Here is a 20,866-nt window from a genome sequence, read left to right as displayed (position 1 = left end):
GGTTTGTGTAAATGGACCGGCCTCATCAACAGTTTCACCCCACCACTGATATCACGAAAAGTGCTGATATGGCGACAGTGTGACTAGATCAACAACTGACGCTCGCTGCACGCATGCTCATAGCGACAGCGCTCACGCCCCCAAAGTGCCGCTAGCTTTTGGAAGCGCTTGTTCGACCCTATCAAACGGCGCAGCGGCTTCCACTGGCATAAATGCGGCATCATTGTCCGATCATAAAACCGCCACTCGCCGACGCCATCGATGAGGTGTCGCTGACATTCGAGTTGCTGACTAATCGGCGGCACGTATTACGTGGGGCCCATCAGATCTTGACAAACGTGTGGCAAAATGGACAACTCCTCAGCCAATGCACGCGGATAGGAAGCGCAGAGATAACACGCCAGCTTCGGTGTTGCCCCTGGAGCGAGGCAGACAGCCGAAGCACTTCGCTATGGCTGCCTGCTGGCATTCGACGCCTGTTCGGCCCAGCGCCCAAGGTTCAGCGGAGGAGCTACCCGACGGTGCTTGCACGTAAGCCTTCCTCTCGGCTGCAGTCGCCTGATCATTGCGGCTAAGGAACTGTCTGTGGCTCTGTCGTTTGGCTGCCGATTCTTAACGTAGTGTGTTGCGATGTCAGTGCACGCCAAAGAACCCTAAACGGTTGAAATTAATCTGGAGCCCTGTAGTGCACCGTCGCTTCGGGAAGCACCTCGTTAATGACAAGGAAAATAAGCGAAATGGAAGCAGCGGTTTCCTGTGTGTGTCGCAAAGCACATCGTAGTACTTAAGCTTCACAAGAGGCGTCACCATGTCATGTTCTTTGCAGTCCTTATTTGCGCAGTGATGGCGATTTAGCATAGACAAGCGCTTCGTGTATTGAAAAAGTAATCGTGCAGCAGTTTAATTTCTCATCCTTTCGCGCGCTTATAGCAGATTTGACTCCTGCTCACAGGAGATTCGAGTGTACTATATCGACAGCAAAAGTGGCATAATGCACGCGGCGGGCGCCGGAGAAGCGCAAAACTGTTTACCCAAACTGCATCGCAACGCCATCTGCAGGCGGCATCGGGGATCGAGACAGCCAATGGGAGCCCTCTGCAGGCATGTCGCTTGGCTGGCTTCAATGCCGAGCGGCGCCGCAGCGGTAGCGATCCGGTGACCCACTTTTCATTTCTTCTTTTATTGCGAAAGCAATACTACTCCCAAGAACGGCATTTCGCGTAGCGGCGGCCACTTGGCACGTTTGACCTTTAGAATGATTCCTGACGTCATACCATACAGAGTGACGTCACAGCGTGACGTCATACCAGGAGCGAGACACGGGCTACCAACTCGGCTCGTCGGGTATAACGGCGGCCGCTTGGCACGGCGCGCCGCGCTCTTCCCACTAGAGGCGCTGTATATGCAGTATAAAACACCTGCTTTCGCAACCGCTTCGGCCGCTTATCTGTTTTTTCAGCAGCGTCCGCTTCGGCGGACGCAGTTGTTGCTGCGACGCGCGTCCTTTCTTTTTCTCTTTCCTCTGATCTCTCCTCTATCTGCACGCGGCAGCGGTGGTGGCTCGGCTCGAGCCAGTAGGCAGGCCCGTGAAATTTCCTTTTCATCCTTCTCCCAGTCACAACAACAACAACAACCTACTAGGCTTAACCAAAGCTAAGCCCCCGCGATTTTTTTTCTATGCGTGTTCGAGATAGGGCACGAGAGCCGGCGCGCGCCGGTTCTTCTCGTGCCTGTAGTTGGCGTTGCGATACAGTTGTGCAAACAGTCCTTTAGTTTTGCGTTGCTCTCGCGCCCGCTGCTTGGTGGAGTGTGCCACTTATGCTCTCGACAGTACATCCGTCAGCACGCTTAACACAAACGCTCAACAGTGTTGCTTGGACGTGCTTGAACTGACGCCAGCTCTACGAAGCGGTGTCCGCTGTTTCCGAGATATTATCGGTGTTTGCGGCGGCTGACGATAGCTGGGGCGCAGCTCGATTTGGTTGGTTGACATATCTTTCGCATCTGCCGCCGCGGTGGCTCACTTTATTGTTTATGGGGGTTTAATGTCCCAAAGCAACTCGGGCTATGAGGGACGCCGTAGCGAAGGGCTCCGGAAATTTCAACCATCTGCACAGTACACGGACCTCTAGAATTTTGATGGAGTCTCAGTGGTTATGGCGCTCGGCTGCTGACTAAAAAGACGCGGGTTCGATCCCGGCCGCGGCGGCCGAATTTCGATGGAGGCCAAATTCTAGAAGCCCGTCTTAAAAGAACCCCAGGTGGTGGAAATTTCCGGAGCCCTCCACTACGGCGTTCCACATAGCCTGAGTCGCTTCGGGACGTTAAACCCCAATATCAAACCAAACCTTTCGCAGGACCGGCGGTGAGAGTGAGCTCGCTTGACAGGCCTGTTCCTCCACGTGTCGCTCGGGGTCACATGCGCTCCCAGAAAACACGTTGCGGTTTGCTTATCTCGGCAAAGCAACATGGCCTGCGACAACTTGCGAGCCTTTCGAGTTCGGCCTCAAAGCTGCCGCTTGAATGAAATGAATATTGGGAAAAGCAGAGCCCGGGTTTGTGGCGTTTCTGAAAGGTTAGACAACAAATAAAACTGCAAATTCGGTAGTTCCGGTCGCTTCTTCATCTCTTCATTCTCTGAGAAAGCGCATCGCAGTATGCGAGTTATCTTATGTGCACTTATAAGCTGCTACCTTTCGATATTTTGCGTCTATGTCCAGAGCGTTTCTAGTTACACAGCCAGTTTCTTATCTGACGGGATGCCACTTAGCGCTTTTCGACAATGACTAGACATTAAAAAATATAGTTGAAAGGGCATCCACGCGTTTTTCTTTCTCGCGACACGAGCAGCAGTTATGCCCCGACACTATATCTCCACAGCAGCGTGGACTAAATAGGAAGCTGTGCACCAGCCTGCGGCAACACTCCGATGCGCACTGTCCGAGCATTAAGAAATGGAGAACTTGCGGACCAACCTTTCCCTATCATTTCTTTCTAACGGTGGCTTTGAGGCCAAACTTGAACGGCGTGTGATCCATGTCGCTATGCTGAGATCAGCAAACCGCAACCCATGGGTGCGCGTGAGACCGCAGCCGAGAGCGAAGCGTGAGTGAGTGTGCGCTCACCGCCGGTAAGACACGGCCGAAAGACAAGTCAACCAGTCAAGTCGAGCTGCGCTTCAGCTATCGTCAGCCGTCGCCAACATAAGAGGTACAGCCTTTGTCAAAAGTTTAGAGCCCAGGGGGTGTGCTTCTAAGCGCAATTGTGGCGCTACTGTAGCACTAATGGAAGTCCTACGCATCGGAGGGAGCAGGACCAAAAATCTTCTCACCTTCAGGAGATTTGGGACGCTGCGGACGCATTACGAGCAAAGCAATGTGGCCCAGAAGCAGACCCCCTGGGCTCTAATCTTTTGACAAAGGCTGTACTCGTATTAAGGCGAAAGCCTTATTAGGCTCATGACTCGCCAGCGTGTCCACCTGCCCGCGCGAACTTGTCACAAGTCGACGTCATGCCAAGTAACGTGGTCGGTGTAATATGTCGTGAGGGGAAACTTGTGAGTGGTGTAACTGTCCGTACGCGCGAGCTGTCAGTCAAACCTAATTAAACAGCCCGGCACCCCGCACCCCTTCGACGTCACGAAGATGCGGGGGCGCTGATGTCAGTTCACACGGTAGGCAAAACAGCTTCCACCTGCCCGTGCCTACCGCAGCTGCCACAGTTACCTGCTGCTGCATCATGCCTGCGCACTGCAGAAGCAGCATGTGCTGACCAGCTTCGTCACTGTTGGATTCGTGTTGTAGGATAAAACGAAAGATTAAACTAGCCTTGATATTTTTCTCGTAAACAAATACCGTATTAGCAAATGGGCCGCTATACTAAAGCGCGGAGTCTGGGTGTCGACCGGCGCTGCCAGTCAACGTACTTACAGGTGCGGCTATAATAATACGGAGCACGCGAAAGGCGGCCAAGCTAGCAGAAACTAGAGTTACTGTATAGAGAACCTGCGCTGCCCAGGTGGCACTGCAGTTATTCCGCTAGGTGCCTAAAAACTGCTGGCGTCAGTCGCTTGGGCCGCTAGAAACGCGAGAGCACATTCTGAACGATTAGAAGCCCGCGTTTGATTGATAGCACTATTTGCCTCGCTTCTGTAGATATAACCCAGATAGCTGGCACGCACCACGTGTGGCTTCGACAGAGCGCAGAAGCTCATGCCAATAAGCTCAGGAAGGTGGCGTGGAATGGCACCAAGACAGCCCCCAAAACTGAGGAGGGTAGCTGTGTAGGCCAGTTGGTGAGACATGAAGGCGCTAGACACCGCAGCGGACACGGGACATAGAAAGAAGACGACACCCTACCCTCCTAAGTTATGTGTCCCCAAAACTGCTTGCTTCTCGCGCTATGCTCTGTGTTACGGCGCTGCAGTCGACACGGCAAACTTCAGCTTGGGTTCCCTATATGCTCCCTGGGAGCATATACAGGAACTCTAGCAGAAACTGCATCTAAGCGCCACCTATCAGCACAACAAAGACACCCCTGGCTATCCGCGCGCAGCGAGAATGCCTGCCGCCGAGCCCCCCTCTTTGCTGCAACACTGCCGTTATCACTGTTCGAAAGATGATGAGCTGGTTCGGGCAACACCGCCAGGTGCTGCCTTCATCCAGGCGTGCTCACTTCAGCCTCGGTGGCCACGCGGACTGAAGGGCCGAGATAACACGTAATGCCAAACCGGCCGTCTTGCGCCCGTTTATAGCGCGCGCCGCTCCTCGATGCGAGAAACGGGGCAACGAAGCGCATGGCGCTGTCAGCAGAGTATCAGTCGATCATGGAGCAAGGGTTTGCATGCTATATGCTGTGATGTTGATGGGCCTGCGGAAAAAGTGGGTCCGTGCTACCGGCGCCATCTCGCCGCGTCCAAATTTAGATAGTTCCTGTCGCCACTGCTAGGCAGCGCGCATAAGCACGTTTCCGCTGCTCCGAGACCCTTCCTCTGCTCCGTATTATTCTGGCCAACGTTTTTAGATCCCTTTCAGTTTGCAAGCTCCCCCGGGCCGAGCCCGAGAAAGCGGCCCCCGTCCGCTTCCACTCACCACGCGGCGCTGCTGTCGCTGTCGGCCCGGAGCCGCCGGAGCGCTCGCGCTTGGCAGTTGCTGTGACAGCCTGTTCTCATCCGCGATAACATTGGGAGCGAACACGTCGAACTCAAATTTGCTGCACTTTTGTAGCTGTCACGTTGAAACTTCAGTCTCATGGTTAAATGAATGTTTCGCCTGGCTAGTAAGGGTGAGATAAAGCGCAGGGTGATGCCAGTTCGCAAAATACCAATCGTTTGCATTGCGCTTTATCGCATCGCGTTCGCGACGTTTAGCGTTATGCGTATCTTGGAGTAAAGCTATCAATATTTTTTCGGTAGAATGCACGAAACATCAATGAAAGGTTAAAACTAGCGATGTTCCACTTCTAGATCAGTCACGAAATTCCGCGCTATATTATCAACGAAGCACCGCACATACCAGGAGCATTTTGCACGTTCTTTAGAATGCCAATTTCAGAGAACACAAGTATAAATGCAGACACACTTAGCTGGATGCAGGGAGGGAATAACTATAGAAGAGCTTTTTATTTGCAATGATCGCACAGACGGGAGCAGCGTCCTGCACTTTCATTTTTAGAATGTTAATTTCATTGAACACAGACGAGCATTAAATGCAGACACACTAAATCGGAAGCACGGAGGGAATGGCTACAGAAGGTGAGCTTTTTTATTTGCAATAACCTTTTCTCTGTTCTCCAACCGACGGTTGTCTCTCGCATAGAAGTGCATGCGTTTCACTATGACAAAATGCAGCAGTTGGCATGTAAAAGTGGCCATATGCTCTGCACATCCAAGCCGAGCAAGGTTTTGCAATTGCAGCTCGTCTAGCACCTCCCAAAAAATGTCCCCAAAAACGGGACCTTCTTTCAAAGAATTCGAGATTGCTTAGTTTACAATGTTGGTAAACTCTAGCATCTTTTTGGTGGGATGCGTTAAGCACCCTTGCTTGAAGCTTTTGTATACTGTAAGATAAGCATCACTGCCAACAACTGGCACAGGAGAGCTGATATCTTCCATGCTGATATCTGCTGGCTGCTCAAAATCAGGCGGCGGCGACGATGGCGTAGGCGCGAAGGGCCACGCTGGTCGGGCAAACAGCGTGGCGAGCGCCACCGCGCGGCAGGAAACGGGGAGGCGACAATCCGCGCACCGCAGCTTTCGAACTGAAAGGGATCTAAAAACGTTGATTCTGGCCGCACCTGTACTTCATAGCAGGGAAGTTGCTGCGCTCATTCACCTGAACATCACCATAGTACGCTTGCAATTGAGCAAGGAAAAAAGCACGTATGTAGCTGCGCACATATATTCATCACCCTGTGCCGGGGTGCGCGGGCACCGGCAGGTTCACTCGCCACCAAGTAATGCCATCTTTTGTTGATAGCACAGCATGTCTTAACGTGTGTAGAAGTTTTACGAACGTATACTGGCACGTTTTATGGCATTTAATGTATACTTGAAACTATTTCTTAGTATGACTGACATAATAATCTGACTCGAGTAGAAAGAGGTCTAAGCTGTGTCATTCTTGCGCGGTCACGTTGGCATGCTTAGAATAACGTACAGAGGGCAAAATGCATGTCTAGAACGGCCGAACTGCGTGCTCCCGGCCGCTCAGAGCTACGTGCGCAACGCCTAGCGATATGACGCCTGGTTCGAGACGACGGAGTGTGGCCAAACTGATAGCGCTGCCTGTCTTTTCGGGGCAGCTCGCAGGCGGCCGCGGCTTCACCTCCTGCTTTTGTCCTTAGTAGCGTTGATTTGCGCTACCGCCTGCGAAAGGACATACGCGGCAGGGCGCACACCACTGACTTCTTTTTTTTTCCTTTCTTTTTGTGCACTTGCAAAGCTCTGGCGAGGAGCAATTCACCGCATCACATACGCGCCGGTGTACTGCATCGTCATCGCGGCTACGAGCCTTAGATAAGGGAGCGAGGTTTGGCATTTTGGCGTTCTTCGGCAAATGCCAAAAAAGGCATGTGATTATTGAAAGCATACTGGGGCCTCAGGTGAGGTGGCTGTCGTTGCACAAAAAGAAAGTAAAACAAAAAAAGAAGTCAGTGGTGTGCGCTCTGCCGCGTATGTCCTTTCCACGGTGGAAGATATATAGGTGAGGACACAGCGGCCCGCGCCGCTCTCACATAAAGTCCCCTAGTTTCCAGAAGTGCCACGAGATGGCTGTTCGCTCAGCGGACCGAGCCGTTGTGGGAGGCAATGCTTTCCTATGGGGAATGCGCGTTTTGTGAATGCCATTTTCCCGAAACCTGTTGCCCATAAAAAGAAGAAAACACTTTTGCCACTTTGTTTCTGTACCACTTCGTTACCAACTGCGGTTTCATGAAGCAGCGGCTTCGCGCTGCTTTAGTTGTAGGCGAAAGAGGCGATGAGTTCTGGCGGGTTTTTTGAACCTGCTACATGAATAAGAGCCGGCGCCCTGATAACCGAGCATCTAACCATCGCTCGTCTTTTTTCTTCTCTTGAGTTTGGCTCGTTGGTTCGTGCGTTGGTTGGCCCGTTCATTCGTTCACCTGCTGCGCGCCCTGATCGTTGTTTCGCTAGTTAGCTCGTTAGTTCATTCTTTAAATAACTGTAGCATTCGCAGGGTTGCCAGATTGGGCTATTAATAGCCAAATTGGGCTACTTGTTGTCCGAGTTGGCGTCAGAAATTTCGTTTTGGCTATGTGGCTACTTTTGGGCTACACCTTTTTCATGGGTGAAACAAAAGTTGAAGTAGCTATAATGTGCTCTGTTACAATTATACAGTGACAGAAATAAAGGCATGCTGGAATCAAAATGCACGCTATAGAAGGTTAATGAAATTGAGCGCGTCTGCTACAAAATGACAATTTGTAAACGCTGTGTTCGAGAAAACTTGTATTTCAGGCGGTCAAGGATCATGGCCTTTCGATCTCTTTTATAAAGAGTTCACACTACGTGAAAGTTGCCCCCGCGGAAACACTTCACGGCCTATAGATTCCACTTAATCCACGCCACCCGCGCGCGCGCGCGCCATTGAATATAGATTGTTGCCGTCTGCACATGTGAGCGTTCTCCCATTGACGGTGCACCTCGGGTGGCCATGACAACCATGATACCAGAATAGAGAGAAAACATTAAGAGAACTTAAGTCTCCCTACGTGTTTTTTTGTTTTGTTTATGGGGTTTAACGTCCCAAAGCCACTAAGGCTATGAGAGACGCCGTAGTGGAGGGCTCCGGAAATTTCGACCGCCTGGGGTTCTTTAACGTGCACTGACATCGCACAGTACACGGGCCTCTAGAATTTCTCCTCCAAAGAAATTCAACCGCCGCGACGTGGATCAAACCCGCGTCTTTCGGGTCAGCAGGCGAGCACCATAACCACTGAGCTACCGCGGCGCTCCCTACGTGGTGCTAATGCGTAAGCATTAAATGCTACTATTTCGCTTCTGTTGCCTGGTTTCGTGATCCTCACGTGTTAACCGTTAACCATAGACGTGGCCTAGTGGTTTGGGCGTCCGCTTCGGCTGCGGTAGGTGGCTGTTTGGAAACCCACCGCCAGGCATGTTCTTTTCTTGTATTGTTCATTCTAGTTCTGCGGACACATTCTGCTCAAGATTCGCGCATGAGGCAAGTAATGCTTACGCATTAATAAGGTATTTTTCTGTTTCTCCCTATTCTCGTGCTGGACACAGCAAGCGCGCCACTCGCAAGAGCCTACGCTTTTTCTGCAGCCTCAAGCGGCACACGTGCAGCCCTCAAGATTCATTGCAAGCGACGCGAGAGCGCCGTGTCAGTTGCGTAATCTGCGTGCACTCATGCGGAGCCGTGGAGCCATCCTTCGGCGCGGCGCGGAACGCACTGTAACTAACGAAGGCGGCGGAAGTTAGTGGCATGACATGGCATTAGATCCGTCGCTACGAGAACTTTCAGAATGGGCAAGTGGGCGATGTACATCCGGAACTACAAAAATAAATGGAAAAAGGAGCCGGAATTCAAGGGTAATTGTTTTTCTCATTATTGCGAAGGTGCTGTTAGACTGAAGATAAAATCGACATAGATTATCATCTAATGGCATATATCCTAATTTATTCTGAGCTCATGCATATCGTAGAATGTAGCTTCCAGAAGGCGCATGCTCGATGCTATGAGGTGACGCTCTCAGTGAGAATCTTCCTCTTAAAGCATGCAATTGAAAGTGAGGCTGCGTATGTATACAGTAAGGTATTTTCACTGTCGACGTGTCTAATCTGCGCGCGAACATTTAAAAGGTGAAATATTCCTAAACTAGATATAGCTCCGCCGTTCTTTTCCGCGTGCAGACTGGCTGGCGTCACCCGCCTCAGGTGATATGGCCTACTGCCGCGCCTGCAAAGTGGAACTGCGGCCCCATCTTTAGGACCTGGTTAGTGCACCTGTTAGCCGCACTGGTTAGCGCGCATGACGGATGCGATACGTAACAACGGAAAGAACACGCCGTGCGCACCCCCTCAGACATCATCTGCAGGAAATAAATCTAATATGTAAATATTCTTGCCGAAAATTAATTCAATATGCTTAAGAAATGTCGTCAAAAAAGCAAATTTTTTTGGCTACTTTTGGGCTACACAAAAATTTCGCTGTTGGCTACGTTTGGGCTACTACGGAGGCCAATTTGGCTACCTGAGGTCGGAGCCATCTGGCAACCCTGAGCATTCGTACTTCCATGCACTTGCTTATTATACCATTCGTTTACTCAGTCGTTTGCTTGCTCTTGATTTGTCCGCTCGTCTGGATGTGTTTTTTTTTTTCGACTTTCTCCCGATAGCGCATTCAAGCACGCACATGTTTTAAGTGTTTTTAGCTGTCCCCTTGCTTTAATTTGCACTAACTAAAAGTGCAACAACAATGTTTCCGGAGCGCCTACTGTAAAATAACTATGACTCACTTGTCGGGTGATATGCTGCCCACTCCACCACATTGCAATATCAAGCGCACTATTAAACTTATACTCGCTGCTCTGTAAGGCATAAGGAATGATTAACCTTAACAGTGTTAACACACCAATAACATATTATTCTGGTCTTCGCTTCTGCCACTGATCCAAGGGTGCTCTCAAACTTTTACTTTGCCACAGTTTGCAGTAGCAAGATGAATGTAATGAATTTTATTTACTTCTTGCTACAAATTTCATTCGCACCACACTTTATTGCGCGCCACTGTTTCGTTACTGAATTTTGTTGGTCTTGCCTTTCCGACCCATGCCACTAACTCGTCGCACTGCATATAGACCAGAATACGATACTCTCGAACCGGACGAGCCATGCGCATACTCCGGAACCCAGCGACCGGCCGCCATCTTTGCTGGACTGCCAGAAGGCGTTCGCGCAGCGTTCGCGTGTACGTGGGTGTGTGTGTCTGCGGTGCTTTTCGATGAGCCAATATGTCTATTCCTGCCGCAACGAAGTACAAAACTTCATCAGGGCTTCACTGCGCCATTTATGGATGTGCAAATAACCAACGGAAAAGAAGCAGGCTGTTGACCACCGTTTGCGACGAGCACGGCGTACGTCGCGAGTTGTGCCGCTGTGGCATATTCAGCCTGTATCGCTTTCCGCCGGGCACAAAAAACGCCGAGCTCCGCCACAAGTGGATTACTGCGGTTCATAGAAAGGACTATGTTCCCAGCGCAAATGCAAGAGTAAGTTGATTTTCGTTAAAATGCCGGTGCGACTGCCTCGTTGCCGCAGCCACCGCGCTATGCTTACGAAGTCGCGGCACCTTTTTGGACTCTGTAAACGATCAATTTATTGAAATAATCGAAAAAAATGAAAATTATGTTCGACGGTTCCAAATTGCTCAGCGGCTGCTTAGCGGTGACGATTCCTACAAACTGCTGCATGGCCTTGGTAGCAAGAACATCGTCCAAGTAGCAATTAAGCAGTTCGCGATCTGCTCCCCTTGTAGAAAAGCTATGCGCGTGCGTGCGTAGGGACCTGTAATACAGGAAGGCCCTCCGTATTAACGACTCGCTTTAATAATGTGTCTGCTTTGCAAGAAATGCAGCGGAAGTTTTCGCGCCGCTACGAGGTTCTGGCGCTCAATAACCAATCTCTAGGTAACAAATGAACTGACATTGGCGGTGTGAAACTTCGCAGAACCTCCGAACAACTCTTCAAAACATATTTTACAATGTGAAAGTAAAATATATTGCGTGATTTTATTAGTACATAACATATTGAGCATGCAAATCACATTGGAAAAACTTTACACACAAAGGTAGCATACATGCATGCATTTACCCGGGCAATCCGCTGCAATTGTGGACGCAGTGTTTGCCTCCGCCATCGCCAGATGTGCAGAGCGACCTTGGCATGAGGCTGAAATTCACCTTATATGATTGTTCTAGTAACCAGTCACAAAATCTTCTATGAAACGTAAGAGCGCGAGCGATACCCATACCCGCGGCCGCCTCGCGTGGCAGTCCAGTGCCGCCGTTTTGCCGCGCGCCCCATAGATGGCGCCACAGCTCTCTCAAAATGGTGGATTTCAATTTACCCGCCGTGTTCTGGTCTATAAGTATTTTTTCTTATACTTACAAAGGCATTATTATCGCTTACATCTTACTGGGCGATACTTGGGAACGGCAACCCCGACGTACTTTTTTCGTAATCATCAGCTATTGCTAACAATGTATGCGATCAGAACAGTTACATTGTACAGTTTACCAAAGCGTTTGCTCATTGTCGCTCGGTAGGTAACGGTTTCAGTGAGTTTAAGCAAAACAATTAAAATAAAACACCGTGATTGCACTGAAAGCCGCTTGCGGTTTTGAACAAAGCACTTGCGGCCCATTGCTGCAGTTTACCGACCACCACCGTGCCGCTGGGGAAGCACTGGCGTAAAACCGCACCGCCATGGACCGCGCTCAGGTTGCTTACAGTGCCGCGATGATGCTGCTGATGACAGCGCAATGAACAGTTCATGCCATGCGAACGGCTTTTGTGATGTAAACGAGCCGTGCGATATCTGCATGGTTGCTATCGCAACAAGATGTTTCATTTATGTTTTCTTCGGGCGAAGTTTGCCCGCTTCACCGACACTGGCGCTGCGATCAGCGGCCCGGTTCGGATGACGCGGCTGGTACTTTATCTGGCCGCTTGCGGCCAGTGCGCCGCCCGCACAGTGTCCTCACCTATATATCTTACGCCGTGGTCCTTTCGCAGACGGTAGCGCAGATCAGCGCTACTAAGGACAAAAGCAGGAGGTGAAGCCGCGGCCGCCTGCGAGCTGCCCCGAAAAGACAGGCAGCGCTATCAGTTTGGCCACGCTCCGTCGTCTCGAACCAGGCGTCATATCGCTAGGCGTCGTAGCTCTGAGCGGCCGGGAGCACGCAGTTCGGCCGTTCTAGACATGCATTTTGCCCTCTGTACTTTAAGTGCGCCAAAAGCCACATGCCTTTTCTTTGAATCATGCATGTGTTATAAGCTGAGTTAGTACATGACTGCGAAGCTTGTTTAAAAAGAAGCAACCGTAGGCGGGCTACCAACAGCGGCACAGAGCGAGATTGAGAGGGGATGAGGCAATGAAAAGTGTTTTCTTTATTTATGCATGAGGTATGTAACCAAATTTGGTGCAGATATGAAATTGCTATGCTAACTTCAACAATGCATTTTATTAGCTATACGTGGCAGATTTCTTGGGTAATTGTAGTTAACACCCTCGCTAAGTCACCCCCGTATCTTGAACAATTAAAGAGAAAGTGCGGAATTTTCTTATTTCAGCATTTTCACAAAGCCCTGTTCTCTTAATGACGCTATTACTTCTTTTTTTAGATTCTTAGTAGTTATGCATGCATAGTTGCATCAAAACATTTCTTACAAAAATAACATTCTAGTACACATGCAGGAAAAAATCGAGATTTATTACACTCCTCAACGTCTCGGGGATTGTTCGCGACCATTCTATTTCTATTCGTTACGGATTAACGAATGGGTGAGTGATGCGAGTTATAGGAAATGTTGAAGATCAGAAAACACCTTTAAGTTTATTCCCTCGTTTATGGCCTCTTCGCTTTCGCTTTGGGTCAAAGAAATGCAGCACTGAAATCAACGAAACCTCTGATCTCTCACATTCGTAGTGATACTACGATGGTGGTGCTCTGTTGTCGGAAACCATCGAAGTTCGCGACTTGTCAGGACCATCAGAAGCTCAATTACCTCAGTTTTCGCCGACCCCACATCTAAACACCATGACGCAGCGGAAGGTGGTACGAATCTCTGGACTGCCGCCATTGGAAACCGAACCTGGAGAGTTTAGCGCAGAGCGGTGGGTCTACAATTTAACATGCAGAAAACCAAAGTAATGTTCAACAGTCTAGCAAGAGAACATCAGTTCGCAATTGGTAGGGAGGTGCTGAAAGTAGTAAGGGAATACGTCTACTTAGGGCAGGTAGTGATCGCTGATCCGGATCATTAGAGGGAAATGGCTAGAAGAATAAGAATGGGGTAGAGCGAATATGGTAGGTTCTCTCAGATTATGAATGGCCCTTTACTAATATACCTCAAGAGAAAAGTATACAACAGCTGTATCTTACCGGTACTCACCTATGGGGCAGAAACCTGGAGGCAGGCGACAGCGGTTCAAGTTAAGGACAACACAGCGAGCTATGGAAGGAAACATGATGGGTGTAACGTTAAGAGATAGGAAGCAGGCGTAGTCGGTGAGGGAACAAACGCGGGTTAATGAAATCCTAGTCGAAATGAAGAGGGAGAAATGGGCTTGGACAGGGCGTGTAATGCCGAGGCAAGGTAACCGTCAGGCCTTAAGGGTAACGGAGTGGGTTCCAAGAGAAGGCAAGCGTTGCAGGGTGCGGCATAAAGTCATGTGTTCGGATGAGATTAAGAAGATTGCTGGAATACGGTGGCCGCAACTGGCGAAAGACAGGTTTAATTGGAGAGACGTGGGAGAGGCTTTTGCCCTGTAGTGGACGTAATCAGGCTGAGGATGAACTTTATGAATTTCCACTGAATATTTTGCTATAATTTTTCGTCTGGACACAGAAGACCGCAGGGCTCAGAAAGAAAATAATTTCAGGTATCCAAACTTTTCATCAAAGCGACCAGTTTAACAAGCGGAGAAGTCGGCCTGGCTGGTGCTTGATCTGGCGGCTAAAAACAGCGCTTCCGCGAGACAGAGGAGACCGGGGTCACGATCGACGCTGTCCCCCCTTTTCGCATTGCGCGACACGTGCGTCAACAGACGTCTGCTCTGCCGAAAAAAAGCCAGTGCTTCCCCTCACTATGGTACCGAAGTAAAATGATTCCGGCTAGTGCAGAGGTGAAAAACTTATTTTGTTCAGTGTCTAGGTAGAACTGCCTGAAAAGCTTTCTGCTTACCACTAACTATAATACAATACACTGTGGCGAAATACGCCATACCTGGCCAACGCGAGCCCATATACTTGGAGAAATTACTAATATGAAAGCATCAGCCACTCCTGTGATTCACAGAAAGTGAAAACGCGCCTACGAGCCTTGAAAACTCGCGCTCACCGCCCCTCCCTTGTCTACCGCGAGCCCGGTACTGATTGCAGCGCCGCCTCGTTTGTTCGCTGACATGCAGGACACGGTGTCCGGGAATTAGGAATTAAGAATTTTTCTAAAAGCGTAAATATTGACTTCAGACAGCAAATGTGAATAGCAAAGTATGAGAGCACCTTCAGAAACCCCCCTTCTATGTATTTGCGATAAAGGAAGCCTCACGTGTACCTTTTTTTCGAGCTCCAAAGAAAGTCCGCGAAATACAAAAAAAAAAAATCACGTGACTAGCACAGGGCGCATTTGTTTTTCAGTCCCGGACTGTCCGGGACTACTTGCGGACTCGAGTCCGGTATTTGTTTTTCTCGGGCAGCCCGACAGCTCCGCCCACCTGCGTGCATCGCCATAGCAACGCGTTCGTTTTTCGCCAATGGCAGTCCGCGGGCTGCGGGGAAGGCAGCAGACGACAGCTGCGCGCCGCGCTGGCAGCCATATTGAGTTAGACTCCGTGTGCATTTTGCGTACCGTATTTTCCGGTGTACAAGACGCACCCTTGTATAAGACGCACCCGCCATATATGCAGGCTGTCATTGAAAAAATTGGTATATAAGACGCACCCGCGTATAAGACGCACCCCAATTTACCCGTTTAGGCTAGTGAGGCTTAATTAAACATGCTTATGCGACCATCGCAAAATGCACCGTACGTGTGAGAAGTTCTTAAGCAACGCTAAGTGATCGAAAAAGGCAACACTCACGCCATACCTGCCCACGTTTTAGCACAAAAGAAAAAAAAAAGCGAAAGAACTCTCTTTGTGTCCATAACAATTTATTTTTACATAAAACCTTCAAAGTCTTCATCTTCGGATGCGCTATCGAAAAGGCAATGCGGCTGAAGCATTCTCTTTGCACTACCTACTTGCAAAGGGTGACTAAAAAAAAAACATCGGCTTCTCTTGGCTTGACAATATCCAGAAGCGCGAATGTCACCATCTTTTGGCATTTCACATTACCTTTGCTTGGGGCTTCTGAAATGGCCGCGTGTTTAAGATCCCGGAAGTGGTCAACCGCGCCGTTTCATGATAAAGTTCACCTAAAAAAGTTGCGCACGGCGGTCCCCGTATTGAAGTATTAACCATGTTACAACCGCATTATTGGTAGTAATATTTTTTCGGTGAAAAAAGCTTGAACATGAACCTGAGTAATTTCTGAACTCGCAATAAAACCCGGAAAATTCGCATATAAGACGCACCCTTGTATAGGACGCACCAGCAAGATTTTTGAAAAAAAACCGCGTCTTATACACCGGAAAATACGGTACTTTTCGCGTTCCTGGAGGACGATATCGTGCGTTAAACCTTCACATGAGCTCCCTAGCTGCTCTCTGAGCCATCGTAAGACTTCTTGTTCTTGCATCTTCGTTTATTTTCTTGAAATCCACCGCACACGGACGCGCGTTCGGAGCTGCGAACACGTATTGTTTGCTCGTGTCGTCAAGAGGTTCTTCTTCGCTTGTTTTGCGACATGCTGTCTGTACGCTTACCTGAAAGCATCGAAGGTGAATCACTCGTATACTGGAGCAGCTATAGCGCTTGTTGTCAACATTTTTGCGAAGGCTTTCGTCTCTCTGCCTATCCGCAACGAGTTGGGCTACTTTGTGCGAACTTCGCCGCAAGCAGTAGCGGCGAGCATGCCTCCGAAGCTGAGTTCTGTAATGTACAGGGTCGTCCACTCTTAGTTAGAATGCGCTAGCGCATAGCCGCACTCTTCAGAGGGCCACCGTGTGCGACACAGTCGCTCATTGCAGCAAAGTGGCGCAGGAGAAGGTGTACCTGGACGTGGTGCTTCGCGTCATCTGCCACTTCGCTTCGATGCGCAGCCGTTTCGGACGCAGTGACCCTCCAAAGAGCACGGCCATGCGCTAGCGCATTCTAACTAAGAGTGGACGACCCTGTACCTACGCCAAACTGACATTAAGGTCTTCAAATCGACTCAGTATCATGATCGAGCGCACGGCGTTGCTTCGGCGTCGTGGTGGCCGTGGCTTGCGTCGTCTGCTAGCAGATGACAGCTTCTCGGTACGGTAACCGAGGGGGAGCCCGGCTCCGGCGGCGAGCAGCCTATGGCAAGTAGGTCATGTGACCATGACGCTATTTCCTGTCAGAGCGGAAGCCGAGACCTGTCAGCAAGTAGTCCGGGACTGGAAAAACAAATGCGGCCGGTGGGCGCATTTGTTTTTCAGTCCCGGACTGTCCGGGACTACTTGCGGACTCGAGTCCGGTATTTGTTTTTCTCGGGCAGCCCGAAAGCTCCGCCCACCTGCCTGCATCGCCATAGCAACGCGTTCGTTTTTAGCCTATGGCAGTCCGCGGGCTGCTGAGAAGGCAGCAGACGATAGCTGCGCGCGGCGCTGGCAGCCATATTAAGTTAGACTCCGTGTGCATTTTGAGTGCTTTTCGTGTTCCTGGAGGTCGATAGCATGCGTTAAACCTTCAAATGAGCTCCGTAGCTGCTCTCTGAGCCATCGCAAGACTTTTTGTTCTTGCATCTTCGTTTATTTTCTTGAAATCCACCGCACACGGACGCGCGTTCGAAGCTGCGAGCGCGTATTGTTTGCTCGTGTCGTCAAGAGGTTCTCGTTCGCTTGTTTTGCGACATGCTGTCTGTACGCTTACCTGAAAGCATCGCAGGTGAACCACTCGTATACTGGAGCAGCTATAGAGTTTGTTGTCAACATTTTTGCGAAGGCTTTCGTCTATCTGCATATCCGCAACGAGTTGGGCTACTTTGTGCGAACTTCGCCGCAAGCAGTAGCGGCGAGCATACCTCCGAAGCTGAGTTCTGTAATGCACCTACGCTAAGCTGACAGTACAGTCTTTAAATCGACTCAATATCATGATCGAGCGCACGGCGTTGCTTCGGCGTCGTGGTGGCCGTGGCTTGCATCGTCTGCTAGCAGATGACAGCGTCCTTGTACGGTAACCGAGGGGGAGCCCGGCTCTGGCGGCGAGTTCGAAAGCAGCCTATGGCATGCCTATGGCAAGTAGGTCATGTGACCATGACGCTTTTCCTGTCCGAGCGGAAGCCGAGACCTGCCGGCAAGTAGTCCGGGACTGGAAAAACAAATGCGGCCGGTGGTTGCGGCGCCCGCGCGAGCCAGTCTGCAAGCGTGACGGCGCAAGTTGTGCCGCAACCACGGTTGACATATCGGCCTGCCGGAGCAATGAGGTCGTCGCGCCTTGCCAGCAGCTGATTTCGTTCACTCAAGCCACGGTTGAGAGCAGCACAATCGTGGCGCGCGACTGCACTAGTCGGGTTATTTTTTGTATTTCGCGGACTTTCTTTGGAGCTCGGAAAAACGATGCATGTGAGGCTTTTGTTATCGCAAATAAATAGAATGGGAGTTTCTGAAGGTGCTCTTCAACTTTGCTATTCACATTTGCTGTCTAAATTCAATATTTACGCTTTGAGAGAAAGTATCTTAATTGCTAATTAATTGCGTAACAAAAAATTGCCTATGATGCGCAAGCCTGTTGGTAGATTTTAACCCTAGGCTAAAGTCAGCCTGGACACCCTGTATATGTACTCTAGTGTGTGAGAAGTTCGAGTGGGACCAGGGGGTGGTACCACTGGTAGACATATTGTGTACCATCTAATTGGCGTAGAATGTTCGGAGTGATATCAAACGATTCAGCGCGTTACGGAGCATAAGATTACTAGTCTAATGAAAGCGTAGTTGTCATAAGAATTCGCACCGACGACCTTTGGTTCCCCAAACCGTGACTTGATATTTCAAACGTTCATTAGGGCCGAACTAATTGGCGTAGGGAATTCGAAGTGGTGTTAAAAGATTAGTGTTAAGCGAAGTGGTGTTAAACGGACTGCTTTTAATTGCGTAATTTGAGCGCTGTGCTTTGCCTTGGGGATGCCGCTGATAATGAAAAATGGCTCTGCGATGGTGGTTTGCCCATACGATGCAATTATGAGCTCCATGTTCTGAAGAATTATTCACCAAGCAGAACCGCTTTCTTTCCACAGCAGACAAGGAGTTGCTGGAATCATTGTTTTCTGTTTCTTCAGCATAATATTTGCGGTGGTTTGATTTAAGGAAAACAGGAGAACTAATCAGGTTCGATTTGTGCTGGCAGGCAAAGTTGCTTGCACAGACGTCCACCAGGCTTTTCTAGAATGTGCTCGAACGGCGCGTTCAGCTGTTCGTTTGAAAAGGAGTGCCGAATGCCTGCCCCTCCATTCCTTTCCCGAGAGCGGTTCGCTTTTTGCCTCTCGGTTTTATTGAATCATTTTGCGTTCAGCTAGGCTTCCTCAATAATGTGTGGTAATTTGGTTTTGCTTCAGCCCCTTCTCTTGCTTTCTGCGATGGGGTTCGTTGAAGTACACACGTCGAGTAGCAGCGGATAACACAGCGGCTATCTGCCTCTCAAGGACTTGGATTTGAGGCGCAAATGCTGCAAACAAAGCATGCAGATTTTCGCTGCTTCTGTGTGGAAAATTTTAACATATTGGGAAAGCGTTGCATGCTTTTCTTTTGCTCCTTAGACGATTATATGTGAAGGTTATATTGTGTCGCATATACCGTGAAACAATGAGTGGGTTTTTTGCGTGCCGAGGCCGAAAAGCAATAACAGTGGAGGGCTCCGGATTAATTTTCCGCCGCGTGGAGTTTTTAGGTGCGTTGCAATCTCAGCAAACGAGAATTCGCTTTCGAAAGACCCAAGAACCGCAGCTCATGAAGCATGCACAGTGAGAAAAAGACGTGTTTCTGGATGAACACTTATTTATTTTCAGTTGTTCATCCACGTACACAACAGCATAATAAGCTCGCTAAAGCACGCATGGCTTCAAACTTTTCCTTTTCTTTTCGTCTTCATTTTGAATTACTCCTTTAAAAAAAAGTAAACCCGTGTTAAGCAGCAATACTTGACTACCAAACTCGTCAATGTAGCTGGGCGCAGCCTATTTTTCTCGTTTAAAGAAAGAGAGAAAGGGAGAGAGAGAAAGAGAAAGAAAGAAAGGGAGAGTAGAGAGGAATGGAAAGAGGGGAGAGAGAAAGAGAGAGGGGGAGAAGGAGAGGAGAGAGAAAGAGAAATACAGAAAGACAGAGAAAAGGAAAGAGAAATAGAGAATGAGAGGGAGAGAAAGAGAAAGAGAGGGAGAGAAAGAAAGAGCGAAAGAGAAAGAGAGGAAGAGAAAAAGAGAGAGTGTATTTATTTAGCATAAAACATGAAATACAAACACAACTTCAGGGACCCAACAAAATTTGTTTAATGGTACCGACCACTATAAGCTAATACATATGATGTAGATGACAGCACCAAATAAGGCAACTATTTAGCAATAAGCATATTACAGCAGTAGGCACTGGACACTACTGAAAACCTCAAGGAAACAGGTTTTTTTTAGACAAAAAACACAAACCAAAGCACTAAAAAATATAGACTAGGATGAATTCAGTAGAGAATGTTTTAATTGTTTTTGAAAGGCATGACGAGTAGGTGAAATTGAACATTATAGTCAAGACTTTCCACACATATAGAACACGTAAATTGCAATGTTTGTCGACCATAATTGGTGTGCATTGTAGGAAGCAAGAGCCGATGTCTTGTAGGAGACATGTTGGCGCGTAGTGAGTGATCAATACATACTGTAGTTAAATTGAGTGCGTTGTGAATAATCTGATAAACTAAGGAAGCGGTATTATAAGTTACTTGGTCGTATATATTTATGTTACCCAGAACGCCAAATAATTCATCCGGATGAACATGCTGAATGTTTTTCGCGACAATTCGAAGAGCTCTTTTTTTGGAAAGCATATAAGGGGGCCATGTGTGATGAATATGTGCATCCCCAAACAGATATACACTAATTAATATGTGAATGGACAAAGGCGTAATTAGGTTTAGGTTTTATGGGGTTTAACGTCCCAAAGAGACTCAGGCTATGAGAGACGCCGTGGTGAGGGGTTACGGAAACTTGGACCACCTGGGGTTCTTTAACGTGCACTGACATCGCACGGTACACGGGCCTCTAGAATTTCGCCTCCATCGAAATTCGACCGCCGCGGTCGGGATCGAACCGGCGTCTTTCGGGTCAGCAGCCGAGCACCATAACCACTGAGCAACCGCGGCGGCTTAAAGGCGCAATAAAGGTTAACAAGAACATCAATGGGGACGAAATTTCGGCATTTGGAATGTACATATAGGCCGTATGAGGCTTTTTTAATCACTGAACGGACGTGTAAATCAAACTTGAGATTATTATC

At 49.1% G+C, this 20,866-nt stretch overlaps 1 protein-coding gene and 1 pseudogene across 1 annotated transcript in view; one reads left to right on the top strand and one right to left on the bottom strand.

Moving 5' to 3' along the window:
- The first annotated feature begins 450 nt into the window (after positions 1-450).
- LOC149349325 (uncharacterized) overlaps positions 451-20,866 on the top strand; it is a 95,139-nt gene continuing 74,723 nt past the window's right edge. Inside the window, exon 1 of the mRNA XM_089575435.1 lies at positions 451-531. Coding sequence (XP_089431561.1) covers positions 452-531 — 80 coding nt within the window. The 5' untranslated portion in view covers position 451. The remainder of the gene's footprint in view (positions 532-20,866) is intronic.
- The window catches only part of LOC149349326 (uncharacterized), a 47,211-nt pseudogene continuing 42,470 nt past the window's right edge, over positions 16,126-20,866 (bottom strand).

The sequence above is a fragment of the Amblyomma mixtum genome, chromosome 3, assembly GCF_055824585.1.
Source record: "Amblyomma mixtum isolate Tamu chromosome 3, ASM5582458v1, whole genome shotgun sequence".
Taxonomy (NCBI): Eukaryota; Metazoa; Arthropoda; class Arachnida; order Ixodida; family Ixodidae; genus Amblyomma; species Amblyomma mixtum.
This window is presented reverse-complemented; position numbering and strand designations above follow the sequence as displayed.